This window comes from Camelina sativa, chromosome 11 (assembly GCF_000633955.1).
Source record: "Camelina sativa cultivar DH55 chromosome 11, Cs, whole genome shotgun sequence".
Lineage (NCBI taxonomy): Eukaryota > Viridiplantae > Streptophyta > Magnoliopsida > Brassicales > Brassicaceae > Camelina > Camelina sativa.
In genome coordinates, this window is record NC_025695.1 from 34,000,614 (window position 1) to 34,015,569 (window position 14,956).

At 32.4% G+C, this 14,956-nt stretch overlaps 2 protein-coding genes across 2 annotated transcripts; both read left to right on the forward strand.

Annotated features, from left to right (window-relative positions):
* Window positions 1,236-2,907, forward strand: LOC104725083 (photosynthetic NDH subunit of subcomplex B 5, chloroplastic). Its single transcript, XM_010443689.1, has 5 exons — window positions 1,236-1,542; window positions 1,615-1,678; window positions 1,772-1,834; window positions 1,921-1,979; window positions 2,499-2,907. The coding sequence occupies exons 1-5, from the start codon at window positions 1,327-1,329 to the stop codon at window positions 2,727-2,729; spliced, it is 633 nt and encodes a 210-aa protein (XP_010441991.1). The 5' UTR covers window positions 1,236-1,326; the 3' UTR covers window positions 2,730-2,907.
* LOC104725084 (putative ion channel POLLUX-like 2) lies at window positions 7,372-13,040 on the forward strand. Its single transcript, XM_010443690.2, has 22 exons — window positions 7,372-7,515; window positions 7,764-7,819; window positions 7,927-8,012; window positions 8,254-8,507; window positions 8,895-8,966; window positions 9,172-9,244; window positions 9,373-9,471; window positions 9,550-9,704; window positions 9,792-9,896; window positions 10,029-10,115; window positions 10,572-10,656; window positions 10,748-10,895; window positions 11,000-11,076; window positions 11,174-11,536; window positions 11,613-11,705; window positions 11,774-11,900; window positions 11,984-12,060; window positions 12,137-12,184; window positions 12,265-12,334; window positions 12,428-12,501; window positions 12,599-12,709; window positions 12,796-13,040. The coding sequence occupies exons 1-22, from the start codon at window positions 7,427-7,429 to the stop codon at window positions 12,895-12,897; spliced, it is 2,451 nt and encodes an 816-aa protein (XP_010441992.1). The 5' UTR covers window positions 7,372-7,426; the 3' UTR covers window positions 12,898-13,040.

Below are 14,956 nucleotides of genomic sequence, written 5' to 3' on the forward strand. Positions count from 1 at the left end.
ATAATACTTAATTATATAAAAAAGATGAGCTTAGTGTTGACTTTCACGAAATTAAAAATATTTAATTTTTTGTAACCATTAAAAATATTAAATATTTATTTTTTTGTAACTAGTTTGGATGATTTGTATAATGATTTATATACGTCTTATAGACGTTGTTAGGTTTTTAAAAATTCAAGTGAAAGCTTTGAATGTATAATGTATTTTAATAATATGTCATAATGATAATAATTAATGAAAAAAAAGCGAGTTTCACACCTTTGCAGTTAACACTTTTTTTTCCTTCTTAAATCCTCAAGAAACTAACACTTGATTTGCTTTCTTTATATAGCTCGGGGACTTTTGTGTTATGCGTGTGTGTGTCACATGAATTACAAATTTCTTTTGTCTTTTATGCAAAGTAAGCTAATGTATTCAATGGGTTAAATTAAGAAAACTAAGAAGATTAGTGGATAATTAGTAGTACCTAACCGCAATATATAATCCCAAATTTAAAACATTATTATTCGAATTTATTGCCGACTAATTTGTTATTCTAGTTTCCAGATCCAAAAATGTTGGTGGTAGTCTATCCATCTAAACTCCAAATCTTTTTTTTTGGTAAGCATCTAAACTCCAAATCTTTAATTTAAACTTGTTGCGTATAAATTTGGGTGCCCAAGTAGTTGAGATAAAATGATATTCTACTCATCAGTAAATCAAAGTAGTATTATATTGCAGCCTAAAACACCATGACTTGGTGGTATTTGTTGTACCCCTCAATCAAAGAAAGAGCAAAGCATTGAATGTTAGCTTACGTTCCAACCACTTCAACCTTTATTAGTTACAGTTGGGGGTATGATTCTTATGTTATTATTGTCTTGTACCCCTCAATTAATGAAGTGACTTGTCCTTGTTATTACGACGACTAAACCGAACACACCAAAGCCAACCAGATCTCTTCTGATGTACTTAAAACATGCTGTTTAGGCGTCTAGAGACGTACAAACCATTAATCTTTATAAATAAGTTACTGGGTATGGGTATGAAAAACATTTGTTGAATTTTATAATTAAGCGATTTGTCACATAAAATTTGGACCGAGGATCCAAACTGGGCTTAACATATACTACTATTAATTGAATTGGGCCTGTTTCAATAGTCTTATTGCGTTCTACGTGGCGCTTTTGAACTTGTCAGTCACTTTGGTAATATAACAGACAGTAACGAGTAATCTCTTTCCTTAGCGAACAATTTTTTTTTTTTTTTTTAAGTCTATGGCTCCAAAACTCTGAGACAGAGCAAGAAACAGAGAGAAGAAGATAAAGCAAAGAAGAAAAAAAAAATATGGCAACGGTCACGATTCTTTCTCCTAAATCGATCCCAAAGATCATAGATTCGAAACTCGGAGTTAAGGTTCCTGATCAGACCACCGTGAATGTTGTAAAATGCGGTCGGAGATTGAGGTTAGCTAAGCTGGTCTCAGCTGCAGGATTGTCGCAGATTGAACCAGACATTAACGAAGATCCGATTGGTCAGTTCGAGATTAACAGCATTGAAATGGTAAAGATTATCTTGATTTGAATTCAAGAACTGGTGAAACTTGTTTCTGATTTTGGTTTGGTAATATTACAGGAGGATTTCAAGTATGGATACTACGATGGAGCTCATACTTACTATGAAGGAGAAGTTGAAAAGGGTAAAAAATTTAGTTTCAAGTTTCTTCTTCTTCCTGTTGTTTTGGGTTTCTATGGTTTTGTTTAACTGAATCTTCTTGGAAATGTTGTATTAGGAACATTTTGGGGAGCAATAGCAGATGATATTGCTGCTGTGGATCAAACCAATGGGTTTCAAGGTATTCACTTTTAACCCGCTTTTTAGTGCTTATTATGAATCACAGACTGATCGAAACTCAGCGGGTTTTGTTTGTTATATCTGCAGGTTTAATCTCTTGGATGTTTCTTCCTGCTATAGCTGCAGGGATGTATTTTGATGCTCCGGTAACTTCAATTCCTTTGCTTTGCTTGCTTCCAATATTTTATCATTACTTCCATCAGATACTCTTTATTATTGGAGCTTAAAGACTACGAAACCCGAGTTGTTTTGAACACTGTTGTGTCAACTTTAACAAGTTTCAGCTGCTCATGGTTTGGAACTTTTTTTAATAGCGAGATGAGTCTCTCTTCGGGTTTTAGCTCATCTTGAGTTGGAATATTAGAGTGTTCGGGTGTTTGGTTTAGTTGAACCAAGTAGTAAGTGTTAAGACTAGAACCAACTGAAACTGAAGTAAAGCCTCTATATGAGAGTCTTGTAACCAGTTCTATCTTTTTCATCAAGCGTCTTTGTTACAACTAACTAGGACTGATACTAGATTATAAATGTCGGAAGTTGGTTAAAGAGCTGGATTTTTATATGCTGATCTCAAACAGATTGTTACTAGTTTTACCGCTTCTGTTTTAGGTAAAACGAACTAGAGAGTGGATGAGAAAAAGAATCACAAGTGTTTGTGTGTGTTGCAGGGTGAGTACTTGTTCATAGGTGCAGCGTTGTTCACGGTAGTGTTTTGTATAATAGAGATGGATAAACCAGACCAGCCACACAACTTCGAGCCTCAGATATACAAATTGGAGAGAGGAGCTCGTGACAAGCTCATCAATGACTACAACACAATGAGCATCTGGGACTTCAATGACAAGTATGGTGATGTATGGGATTTCACCGTCGAGAAAGACGATATCGCCACAAGATAAGAATATGGATTCTATAATCTCATTATAATCATAACTTTTGATGGTGAAACTGTTTATAAATTGCTGAATGAACCGGTTACTGTGTATAATATAGATTGTTCATTAGTAATGAATACCTCTTGACGGTCTTGTTCTTGTATTTCCACTTTTACAAGTTAGAGAACCTATTTTTTATTTAGTTAATATTTGTATCCCCTTTATAATAAAACGGAATTACACAACATAGTTTTGTAGACTATTTGATAGATTAATTGGTTACAAATAGGTTATACCGAAAATCTTAAAGAGAATATTCTAAATAATCATATCATCTAACTTACCATATTAATTTCTTTTATTAAATTATTGATCAAATAAAATCTTTTGATATCTAACTTAACATATTAATTTGTTAATTATCATTATACTTCACCTCTTATTTTTATATATGAGTCTATTTTGTGAAACAAATAAATTATCATATTATTTATTATAATTAGAAAATAGTTTTATTTCTGGATATACCATAAGTTGAAATTTTAAAAACAAATATAATTTGTTCAATCTATAAAATATTCAAGATTTAGTAATATTATTCTTTAAAAATAATATCTATTAAATTAAAAATTATACTGAGTAACGGGTCAAAATTTGAATATTTAAATTCAACTTCATATTTTTTTGTTGAATTTTCTAATTTTATATAACTTTAAATAATTTACTTTGAAATATTTTTAATATATTGAAACTTGGTATAAAAGTTAGAAACTATAAACACTCTAAATTGATTTATTATAGCAATGTCAATAATATGTCACTATAATATGAAAGAATTTAAAGAAACCAAGTATATTAAAACAAAAAGTATAACAATATATTAAATTACTCATAATATAATAACTCGCTTTTTAAAAACCAAAGTTACAAAATTATGTCTTATAAAGTTATATGACATTCAAGTCATGATGTAAAATATACATTGTTGAAATAACTTCACATATATAACCTAATACAACATATTAAAATTTTATTTTAAATATATAAAATATACAAAATTTTGTATAAAATAAAATTTAACCAGTGTTATAGCACGAGTATTTATCTAGAATCATTAACAATATAAAACTTACAAAATATGTGTCTTTTTCAAGACATCATATTTAACATATGATTTTATTGCATTATCCAAAATTTTTTTAAAAACAATCACATAAATTATATTTTATATAAAAATTACAATATAAACTAGGAGATATCCCGTGCTATAAGCACGGTCAATATTTTTAAAAAAATATATAATATTATAGTAAAAGTTATTGTTATATTTCTTTTAAAAATTTATGTTGTTTGAGATAATATTTATTTTTTTTGTTCTGTAAATCTATATGTCTTTTTGAATAATAATTATTTTAGTTTTATATTGTTTGTTTGTTATATTTGCATCATTATTTTGTGAAATATGAGGTAGTGTTTTTAATATTATAATTCTGAGCAAATAAATTTTATTAATTTATCAACTATAGAAATTTAGTTTTACCAATCCGTCAATGTGGAAATTAAAACACACATGTTTTTTCATTAATTGAGTAATATATTTTCTTTTTAAAAAATTCAAATCACAACATATGCAGAAAAATTATGCATTTTATTAATCATGAGTATTATATGAAAATTTCAAAAAATTTGTAAATAAAATAAAACAAAGATGATAGAAGAATCATAATTTGAAATCTTAACAAAAAATTCAAAATCTAGTTATTAAAAATATTATATTGTCTACTTGGATATAAAATCTTAGTTTTTGAAATTCTGACTGTATTTTTTATTTTTTTCGAATCCAAATTAGTTTTGATTTGAATAGGTTTTTTTTAGTTTCCTAGATTTTTTTTATTTGATCTGTCACGTTTTTTATTTTTAATTAATTATGTTTATTTAATTAATTAACTAATCTTAATTAAGTTTTCTAATGGCAATTGAATGTAATTTTTTACACATTTTAAGGTTAGTTTTATATTTGTACTTCCCAATTAATATAGTAAGATAAAATAAATTTCAACCCGTGCTCTAGCACGGTATTAATCTAGTTAGATTTTAAAAGATGTTTCTTATATTAAACCTATTCCGAACAAACTAACCAACCATATCCGGGATATCCTTTGTATTTGTTTCATAAAGTCTCAACGTATCTAACAAAATATCACAATGTAACGTTACATGCTTATTTAGATAAGTACCATGTAGTGTAAAAGTGTGTGATCTTGAGTGTTTTGGTGGTGAATTACAATCAGGCTGTCGCAATTTATATTTTGTAAAATCTCACGGTAAGCAAAACAAAACAAAACAGAAATCTACAAAAATAGAAACGAAGAAAAAGAGGAAGAAGATGAACAATTTCATGTCCTTGCTTCATCACATGAGAGTCCACTTCAACATATTAAGATTGCCTCATGCCAGAAACAAATAAGGCTAATAAAAGTAAACAAAAGTAAACAAATATGGATTTCTTACAAAAAAGATGAAATAATGAAAAACACATATAATATTAGGATTCAAATACTATATCAATTTTATTGCCTAGTGACAAGATTTTTTTAAATCCGAAAATAAGTCTAACTACATTATTTTTTAATATATTACCTATATTCTATTATGGCTAAAAACATATAGTTATACTAATTTATTAAAAGTCAAACTTCTAAAAAAATAGAATGTATTTTCAAACTAGTGATTAAGTGCTCCATCTTTTCTACCCGAGTTCGAATCCACTAAATCACGTTAATTTGCGTAGTAGGGATCGTTGACAGAAATCTAAACACATTCATTCCAAAATCAGTTGTGCGGATTCTTTATTGAGGAACTTTTTTTTTTGAGCTAAACAACAAAACTAATTGGTTACATGCTTTACTTTTAAAAAGGATATTTTGTATATTTTTTAAGTATATTAGAAATAGTATTAAAAATATATCAATTCATGCATCTCTTGTCTAAGATCTATAGTCAAAAACCATGTAATTATGTAACTAAAATAGAATGTATTTTTTTTTTTCATTTCATTTCAACCATAATTATCGGAGATATTTTTCTTTGTGGCTCTGATCTGATATGTATGTTGATAAACTATGTTGTCTTATTAACCCATTGAATATGATGCGTCGGGAGAGCCAATTCATATTGCGGATGAGATTTTAACGATGAAAACAAAACTAGAAAAATATCTGTATCATTAGTATACGTTATTTCCTCTTCCAAAATGTATATGAAAACGAGAAAGTGAGTGGAAGAAGAAAGAAAGAAAAAAAAAGACAAAAAAAGTAAGTAAACGATCGAGAGTGATGAAGCCAAAATTGAAAGCGTGATAAAATTGGTAATGATAACCGAACATTTGAGGTATCCATTGAGATTCACATTGTGTGTACGCCCACGTGCTTTTCTCCACTTCTTCCTCTTCTCAATCTCGTACCTAATTTATATAAATACAAAATATATATAAATTGAAGATTAGTTACTATTACGTGCTGGTTGGTTTCAAATTTTGTGAAGCACGTTCTCTAAAGAGATGTACAAGATTGTTTTATTCAAGTTGTGAATAAGAAACTGAGTATGGTTTTAACCATAAACTAAAATACTACGAGAGCGTCAATATTAAAAAAACTAGTCATTCTTTAATACTTAAAAGTTAAAAGTAGGGACCTAAAGTAACAATTAAGAAAACAATGACTAGTTGACTTACCAAAACGATTTTTAAAGAAGTATCTCCATGTATACAAATCCTAAATGTATTGAGTTAAGAATGACTTTGAAACCGAGACGAGTCATGCATGGTAAGAGGATGACCAAAGAGGATTACAAATCGTTCTACTTTGGAAGTGATTTGGACTGGACATGTTTGTCCAATCACGCTACCATTTTTAACTAAATGACATTATGCTTATAGAAAAAAAGTAAAAAACTATCATTAAGTTTGTTACAAAGAAAAATCATATGTAATATGAAACTAAATAATATTCAATATGTTAAAAATGTCTTATCTATATAAATTCGTGACATATTTCATCTCACATGAATTCGGTTGTTTATGTGTTACTTTGGACCTATCGTTTTCTTATAGTTTAAGGAGATACAAATATCGGTGGAAGAGATTGATAGAGCTGGAGATTAAAATTTTAGAATTAGAAATAAATAGATGATTTTTTTTTTGTTTTTTTTTTTCTCAAATATAAAACAACGTTTTAATAATTATTGCTTTGCGTTTTATAATCAGTTGCTAACAAAAATAACGATTTGATTGATAGTTGAACGATCGAAAAGCAAAAAAACAATGTTTGCTCGTTATCGTTGGTTTTTATCACTAGCGACAAGAAAACGAACAAACTTTTTGTTTTAGATAGTACCGATTTTTACTTTTTTTTTTTTTTTTTATGTTATCATTAGATTCAAATCTAGTTATATGCAATGATAAATTCTCACCAAAACTTTTTAAATGAAATGTTTTTCTTTTTGTTTCTTAACAAACTGTGTCCAAAACATTAACAAAAAAAAAAAAAAAAACAACAACAAAACTTGACTTTAATTAAAAATACGCATTTCCCTCGGATTTTTTTTTACAAATTCTAAAAAAAAATAAAAATCATAATTTCGTATATATATTCATCACCAAAGCGAGAACGAAAAATATAAAAGGAAGGAGAAGGTGCAAAAAGATTATAAAAAAAAAAAATATGGTGGCTGTTCAGTTATTTAGCAGCTGGAAGCCATTGATACTACCTTCACAAGCTTTGCGACGAGATCAATTCGCCTCTTTTAACAGGTACTAGCTACTTATTCGAATTTCTGAAAACAATCTGATTTCTGAGTGTTTCTCGTTTGGGTTTTGTTTGCGGTAATAAATGTAGCGAACTTTTGATTAGGAAAATGAAGACCTCGGTTCTTAATTTTTTGTTCAAGACTTGTAATGGAACTTTTGAATCTGGGTTTTGTAAGGTTTTAAGGCTCATTGGGTATTTGACTGATTGATGTTTTATCTTTTTNTTTTTTTTTTTTTTGTTTTGTTTGCAGGAGCTTGAGTTTACACTCTCCGCCTTTAGGTGGGATTGAGTCTTTTAGATGCAGAGGTGAGGAGTAAAGCTGGATTTGTCAGTTTCCAAAACTTTTTATGCAACTCTTTTATTTATTGTCTCTCATTAGTCATGTTCTTCCTCAAATTTCACTGCTACTACAGAGACCTTTAAAGTCAAATCTCAAAGGGCAGGAGACACAGAGCCGTTTAGTGTCAACCTGATTGACTTCAATTCCAAATTTCATAAGGTGAACGTAATACAATCTCCAGTTTCATCTTCTGTATCTTTATTTTTTTTTTTTAATTAGGGTCATGTCCTGTGCAAAACTCAGACGAATAGCTTGCAAAATAATTATTCTGATATCTTATATACAACTGTTCTCGGTTTGAAAGATGAATCTCAGCTCATTGTGTCTCTTGTCTTTCATGTTTAGTTATTGAGATGAAATATTTTGTATGCTTATGATATAGAATCTTCTTAATCTGCAGAGTCTTCCTTATAAACTTGTGATAGGATGCATCCCAGTGTATGCAGTGTTCAGAGTAGCGCAAAAGATATGTCAACAGCTTCCCCGCCTCGTTCAGAACTCAGTGGGGGCTGGCTTGCCGTTTGCGTGTGCATCGAACTCTCTACCTACTCCTCTCAAGTTGGACGTCCCCGTTCCTTCTTTTTACGATATCAAATGGGGTCTTTCAAGGTTTCTTTACCTGTTCAATATTCAGCTCGAGAAGAACATTGGCACGTATGTCCTAAACCCAATATGCTGATTGTGTTTCTTTTATTTCTGTATGATAGTGTTACCAATTACAGAAGCAACTGGTAGTATTGGATGTTTAATATTGGAAAGTGTCAGAATTGCTAGGATGATTCACTAAATTTAAAAGGATAAAACATGTAAATATTGTAGAAATCTGACTTAAATCTTTCGTCTTCCAATAGTGAGGACATGGGTTTGAGGTTGAGGATCTCCTAAGTATGAGTTTACTTCTCCTTCACATATGTAATTCATGCTCAGTATTTTTATTTTAAGTGCCACTGTCCTTGACATTAGAACTGTTCATATGTCGTATATTATATTTTTCTTTATGACAATGACATCCTTTCCGATCACTTCTCATGGCTATTTTAGGTTCCTTGTGGCGCTCATGATAGCATGTGTATCATTTGTTTTCATTGGGGGACTCCTATTTTTCAAATTCAGGTAACACAGCTTTGTTTAACTTAGCTTATCGATTTAAAGCCTTCTCAAGATCGTCTTAGTGTGATTACATATGATCAGTTTTTCTGAAGCTTTATAAATGGAAGATAAAACACAATCTTTTGTTTTAGTCTGATGAAGACCCTTGTAAATGGACTTAAACTCTTATCTTATGAATTTCCACTGCTATTTCCTTTTTGTTGTGAAGGAAAGACCTACCCTTAGAAGACTGCCTCTGGGAGGCCTGGGCATGCCTCATTTCCTCTTCTACTCATCTGAAGGTCATGATTTGCTTCTTCACCAATTCAAAGATATTTATTTCAGATCGATTACAACTTTCAAGCCTCACAATATTTTTATGGAGTTCCTGCAACTAAATGCCTACCTATTTGTTTACTGAAAACTGCAGCAAAAGACACGCATTGAAAGAGTCATTGGATTTGTCCTAGCCATTTGGGGAATATTGTTTTACTCTCGGCTTTTAAGCACAATGACAGAACAATTTCGAGTAAGTTCTTGAGATAAACACTGCTGGTGCGAAATGAATGTTAATTGGTACAGGTTCCTAATCGCTTTGTCTGGGCAGTATAATATGACGAAACTGAGGGAAGGGGCACAGATGCAAGTCCTAGAAGCTGATCATATCATCATTTGTGGAATAAACAGTCATCTACCTTTCATACTAAAGCAACTGAACAGTTATCATGAGCATGCTGTCCGCTTAGGTACTGCCACAACTAGGTATTTTAGTCTCTCCATATATCTTACAATTTTTTTCTCCGCTTATGTTGACTTGGATAATTACTTTTATCTGTTACATGCTTCCAGGAAGCAGAGACTTCTGCTCATGTCTGATACTCCAAGGAAGCAGATGGACAAGCTAGCTGAGGCGTACTCCAAAGATTTTAATCATATTGACATCCTTACAAAGAGGTAAAGTGGTTGATGCGCTTCTAATTAGCGGAAGTGAATCTGAAATACTGCTTAGGTTCATGCCATATCAATTAATGTTCTGTTTGGTTTGCATACATTTACAGTGCTGATTTCATGCTTCTACCAGTGCAGTTGTAGTCTTAACATGACGAAATCATTTGAGAGGGCTGCCGCCTCTATGGCGCGTGCTATTATCATACTACCAACGAAAGGTGATAGGTAAGAAAAATTCAACTCTCTTAGAAAGTATATGTGTATCAGCTTTGAGGAAGATGATTATGGAAACTGAGAAGTTCCAATGGATATTTGAGTAGTATCGCTTTTAGTGTCGTAACTCTTTCATGTTTGCTTTCCCGTAGTATATAAATATCTTTACTAAGCTAGCTTAAAAATTGGGATATGTATAAGAGAGTTATGTGTATAAAGTATTTGGGTGGTTTGAGGACTTCGGGGTAGAGAGTTCAGAGTTCTCTTGAACTAACTCATTGATAATAAATCATTACTCTTAGTTTGTTTCTGTACTTTGTTCTTCATTACTCACTTTGGTTCTCAGTGAATCCAAAGAAAAATAAATGTTCTTCAACCTGTCAGAAAACTGGAATGCTAGTGGTAAAAAATATGGAATCTTAATACTCTGTAAAAGAGGAATCATTTAAGCTAAAACATTTGTTTCAGGTATGAAGTTGATACAGACGCATTTCTTTCTGTATTAGCCCTTCAGCCTATTCAAAAGATGGAATCTATCCCAACCATTGTAGAGGTAAATTAGGTAACTAAAGGCTGTGCAGTAAGGGTTTTCTTGTTTGTAACTCTGATCTTTTTTCCTTTCTTGCTTCTGGAAATGTATGCAGGTATCAAGCCCTAATACGTATGATCTTCTCAAGTCCATTTCGGGATTGAAAGTGGAGCCAGTTGAAAATGTTACGTCGAAATTGTTTGTCCAATGCTCACGCCAAAAGGACCTGATAAAGATCTACAGGCACCTACTGAATTACTCAAGTACTGTGTGCTTTCATCTTACATGACTGCTATCTGTTTAGAATTTTTATCATATGTTTTTATTATGTTTGTATAAAAATTAATACCAAGTCTATTCGTTGCAGAAAATGTATTTAATCTTTGCTGCTTCCCGAATCTAGTTGGGACGAAGTATAGACAATTAAGACTGGGGTTTCAAGAGGTAGGATTGACTCTTGGGAGAATGTTTTTTTCGTTCTTCGAACCAGTACCTTTTAATCGTTGTCCCGCATTTCATTCTCTATATGTATTCCTTTCAGGTTGTGGTGTGTGGCCTTTTACGAGATGGGAAAGTAAATTTCCATCCAAATGATGAAGAAGAGCTCATGGAAACCGACAAACTATTGTTTATTGCACCTCTCAATTGGAAAAAGAAGCAACTTTTATATACAGACATGAAACTTGAGAACATTACAGTAGCTCCGACTGATACTCGAAAGCAAGTTTTTGAGAAAAAAAGATCTCGGCTAGCGAAGATAATAACGCGTCCTCGTAAGTCCTTATCAAAGGGATCAGATTCCATCAAAGGACCCAAAGAATCTATACTATTACTTGGTTGGCGTGGAGATGTTGTGCATATGATCGAGGAGTTTGATAACTATCTTGGTCCAGGCAGTTCATTGGTATGATCATATAGTACCATTATCATTCTCTGGTTGGCTCTCTCATAATGAGTTACTAATAATTGTATGTACACAGGAAATATTATCAGATGTACCATTAGAGGATAGAAGAAGAGTGGACGATAGTATGGGTTCAGTGAAAATCAAGAACATCCAAGTTTCACATAAGGTAAATTTCATTTTCAGTGGCTTTGAACAAAAACAGCTTCTGTATTGATGTTTTTCAATCTTCCGCAGGTTGGGAATCCTCTGAATTACGATACATTAAAGCAAACTATAATGCGTATGCAAAGTAAATATAAAAAAGGCAAAGCTATTCCTCTGACCATCCTAGTAATATCAGATCGAGACTGGCTTCTTGGAGGTAAGCATTTGCGACTATTTTCTCTTTGATTTCGTCTTTTGCAATAATGATAACACTAACATATAAGTCTGAATGTGTTGTAGATCCATCTAGAGCAGACAAACAATCTGCTTATTCTCTTCTCCTCGCTGAAAGCATCTGCAACAAGCTTGGAGTAAAGGTAATTTACTAAATTTTCATTGAATCCAAAACCACATTGAATAGCTAAAATTTGTTTATTTATGTTGTTTCCTTAGGTACATAATCTAGCCTCTGAAATCGTCGACTCAAATCTCGGCAAGCAGGTATTGAAAGGCTTTTCTATGTTTTTTCTTGTTAGCTTCCTTATGGTTAAGTTGCTGAAACATTACTTAAAATCATACAGATAACAGTGCTGAAGCCATCCCTAACTTTCATAGCAGCAGAGGAAGTAATGAGTCTTGTTACAGCACAAGGTTACATTCCATCTATTCAAATTTTTGTTTCTTGTTTATGTACCTATAAATTTATAATCCGAACAATAGTAACACTCTTTTCTATATAATCAGTTGCTGAAAACAGCGAATTGAACGAGGTGTGGAAGGATATTTTAAACGCAGATGGTGATGAGATATACGTTAAGGTTTAAAAAAAGAAAACTAGTGTCTTCCTTCAAATCTTTTTGTCAGTAACATTTAATTTCGGTCTAAAAATCTTGTGTTTGCTTCGACACTCTTCAGGACATTGAACTGTACATGAAAAAGGGCGAGAACCCTTCATTCACCGAGCTCTCAGAGCGAGCTTGGCTGAGGAGAGAAGTCGCTATAGGCTACATAAAAGGCGGTAAAAAGGTGAGTGTTTTATTACCCTGCAACATACGCTAACCTCTTCTTCCTCTTCACTAACGTTGATAATTTTGTTTTTCCTGTGGTTGCAGATGATCAATCCGCTTCCAAAGAATGAACCTCTCTCTCTCGAAATGGGTGACTCCTTAATTGTTATATCAGAGCTTGAAGGAGACCAACCCATCACACTATGAAATTGTATACATTCTCATATAGTCATATACCACATTTTGTTATAGCTTCTTACACACCAAACGACATTGAGCAAGGAGACTGACTTGCACATGGAAGCATCAAATAAGTCGTTGATAATACAAATAACAAATGTTACATAGAAGCTCTTTTGTTAATTGGTCTTAATTTTTTCTTCGACCGGCAATAAAATTCTCGTTTTGTAATGATTTTAGCTTGGCTTTTAAAAAGAAAAAAAAAAAAAAAGAAAGAAATTCTTGTATGTCTCTCTACGGTTATTTTTTTCCAAATCACACACAGGACATTGAACTCTACAGGTCTTAAGAATTAGTTGTTCTAATTACGTAAATATCAAATGATTAGATGATTATTTTCGACAAAAAGAATCAGAACATAACTACCTATCGGTGCAGGAATTGGCATCCGCGACATACCAACATAAACCAAAAATAAAACCGAATAATTTCGGAATCTGATTAAATCGGGAATCTCGGGTAAGGCATGGGCTTGTGGGCAGCCCACAGACATCACTAAGCCGACCTTACACCTTCAAACACACAAAATAAAAATATACAAAACAAGATAAAAAGGAAGATTTAGTCCTAGATTTAAGGAAGTTTTAATTATTTTGTAATCTAGATATTTCATATAAGGTTTGTCCCCTATGCAAAGCATCAACCAATTAATATGAAAATCCTAATTCTTCAATTGTTCTTGAGAGAAACCTAACTTGTTCCTCAAGAGATCTTAACCCCCTCTTTAATTCAGTTTTCAACAGAGATTGTTAAGTGAATTTGTTTCTCCATTTGAACAAATTCATTGTGTGAATTCTTGATTTAACAATTAACGCCGTATGTGGGAATCCTCTATGTTTTTTCTCTCTACCACCACCAAAGCTAAGACAAACCAGAAAATCAACAAAAGTTCAACCATCTGAACTGCCTCCTTGCAAGGCGATTTCCCGACAGCTCCCGACAAACTGGAAGACAAGTAACCCATCTGCGGATTTCCTCGAAAATCAGCTTTCCGTAGAACTCAATTTAGAGCTCTCTTCTGAGAGATATTGCAGCTTCTCTGCAGCATACTCTATCCTTTAAACACATATCCGTCTTTATCACACCAGTCAGCTTCGGGACTGATTTCCCGGCTGTGTACTACGAACTAGATGATGAATAACCTATCTATGGATTTCCCCAAACGTTGAATTTCCAGATAATCAGACCTCGTCTCAGTCGGAGTCGGGGTTGTCTGCTTAGAGATATCGTCATGTCTCTATGAAAAATGATCCATCATTCAGATTCGGGATCAACTTCCCGACAAAGTAATAAGAACCAGATTATGCTTAACCGATCCACATATAGCCCTTAGAGTCAGCTTTCTGGAAAGGTAGACCTTTTTTCAATCCGTAGTGTCTACCAAAAGATATTACCCTGTTTCTGGAGTAGGAACATCCTATTCGAAACCCTAGCTATCAGTTCGTCATCACGACATGGAGAGCAGTTTGCCACCGCTCTAGAAAGAACCCAGAGCCGGAATACATATCATTTTAAATCCCCGACGCTTATATTTCTAATGACCTCACCTGAATCCAATCTAAACTTATCACAAATTTCTCTCAACAGGTGTGATCTGTTCAAACTCTAAATTGCAGATCCGATCCATCATAATAACCAATTTTGAAGGCAATTTTTTGGCCTTCTAGAAAGAAAGAGGCACCGTATTATATATCAGTCTGAAGCCCTGAGACTTGTGTTTCTAAAAAGATCAACCTTGCTTCAATCAGAACTTCTAGTAAAACTTATTACCGATTTCTTTGACCTGGAGTAATCTGCTAAAATTCTAGATGACATATCCGACATTTCAAAAGAACCGACTTTGAAAGAAAATTCCCGCCACTCTAGAAAGAGCCAAACGCCGATCTACATATCAATTTGAAGCTCCGAAGCTTATCTTTCTAATAATACCGACCTCCTGTCTATCAGATATACCTATCGAAAGATGTTACCGTGTTTCTGGAGCAAGCACAGTCAGTCTGAAACGCAAAAAAAAAAAAAAAAAAAA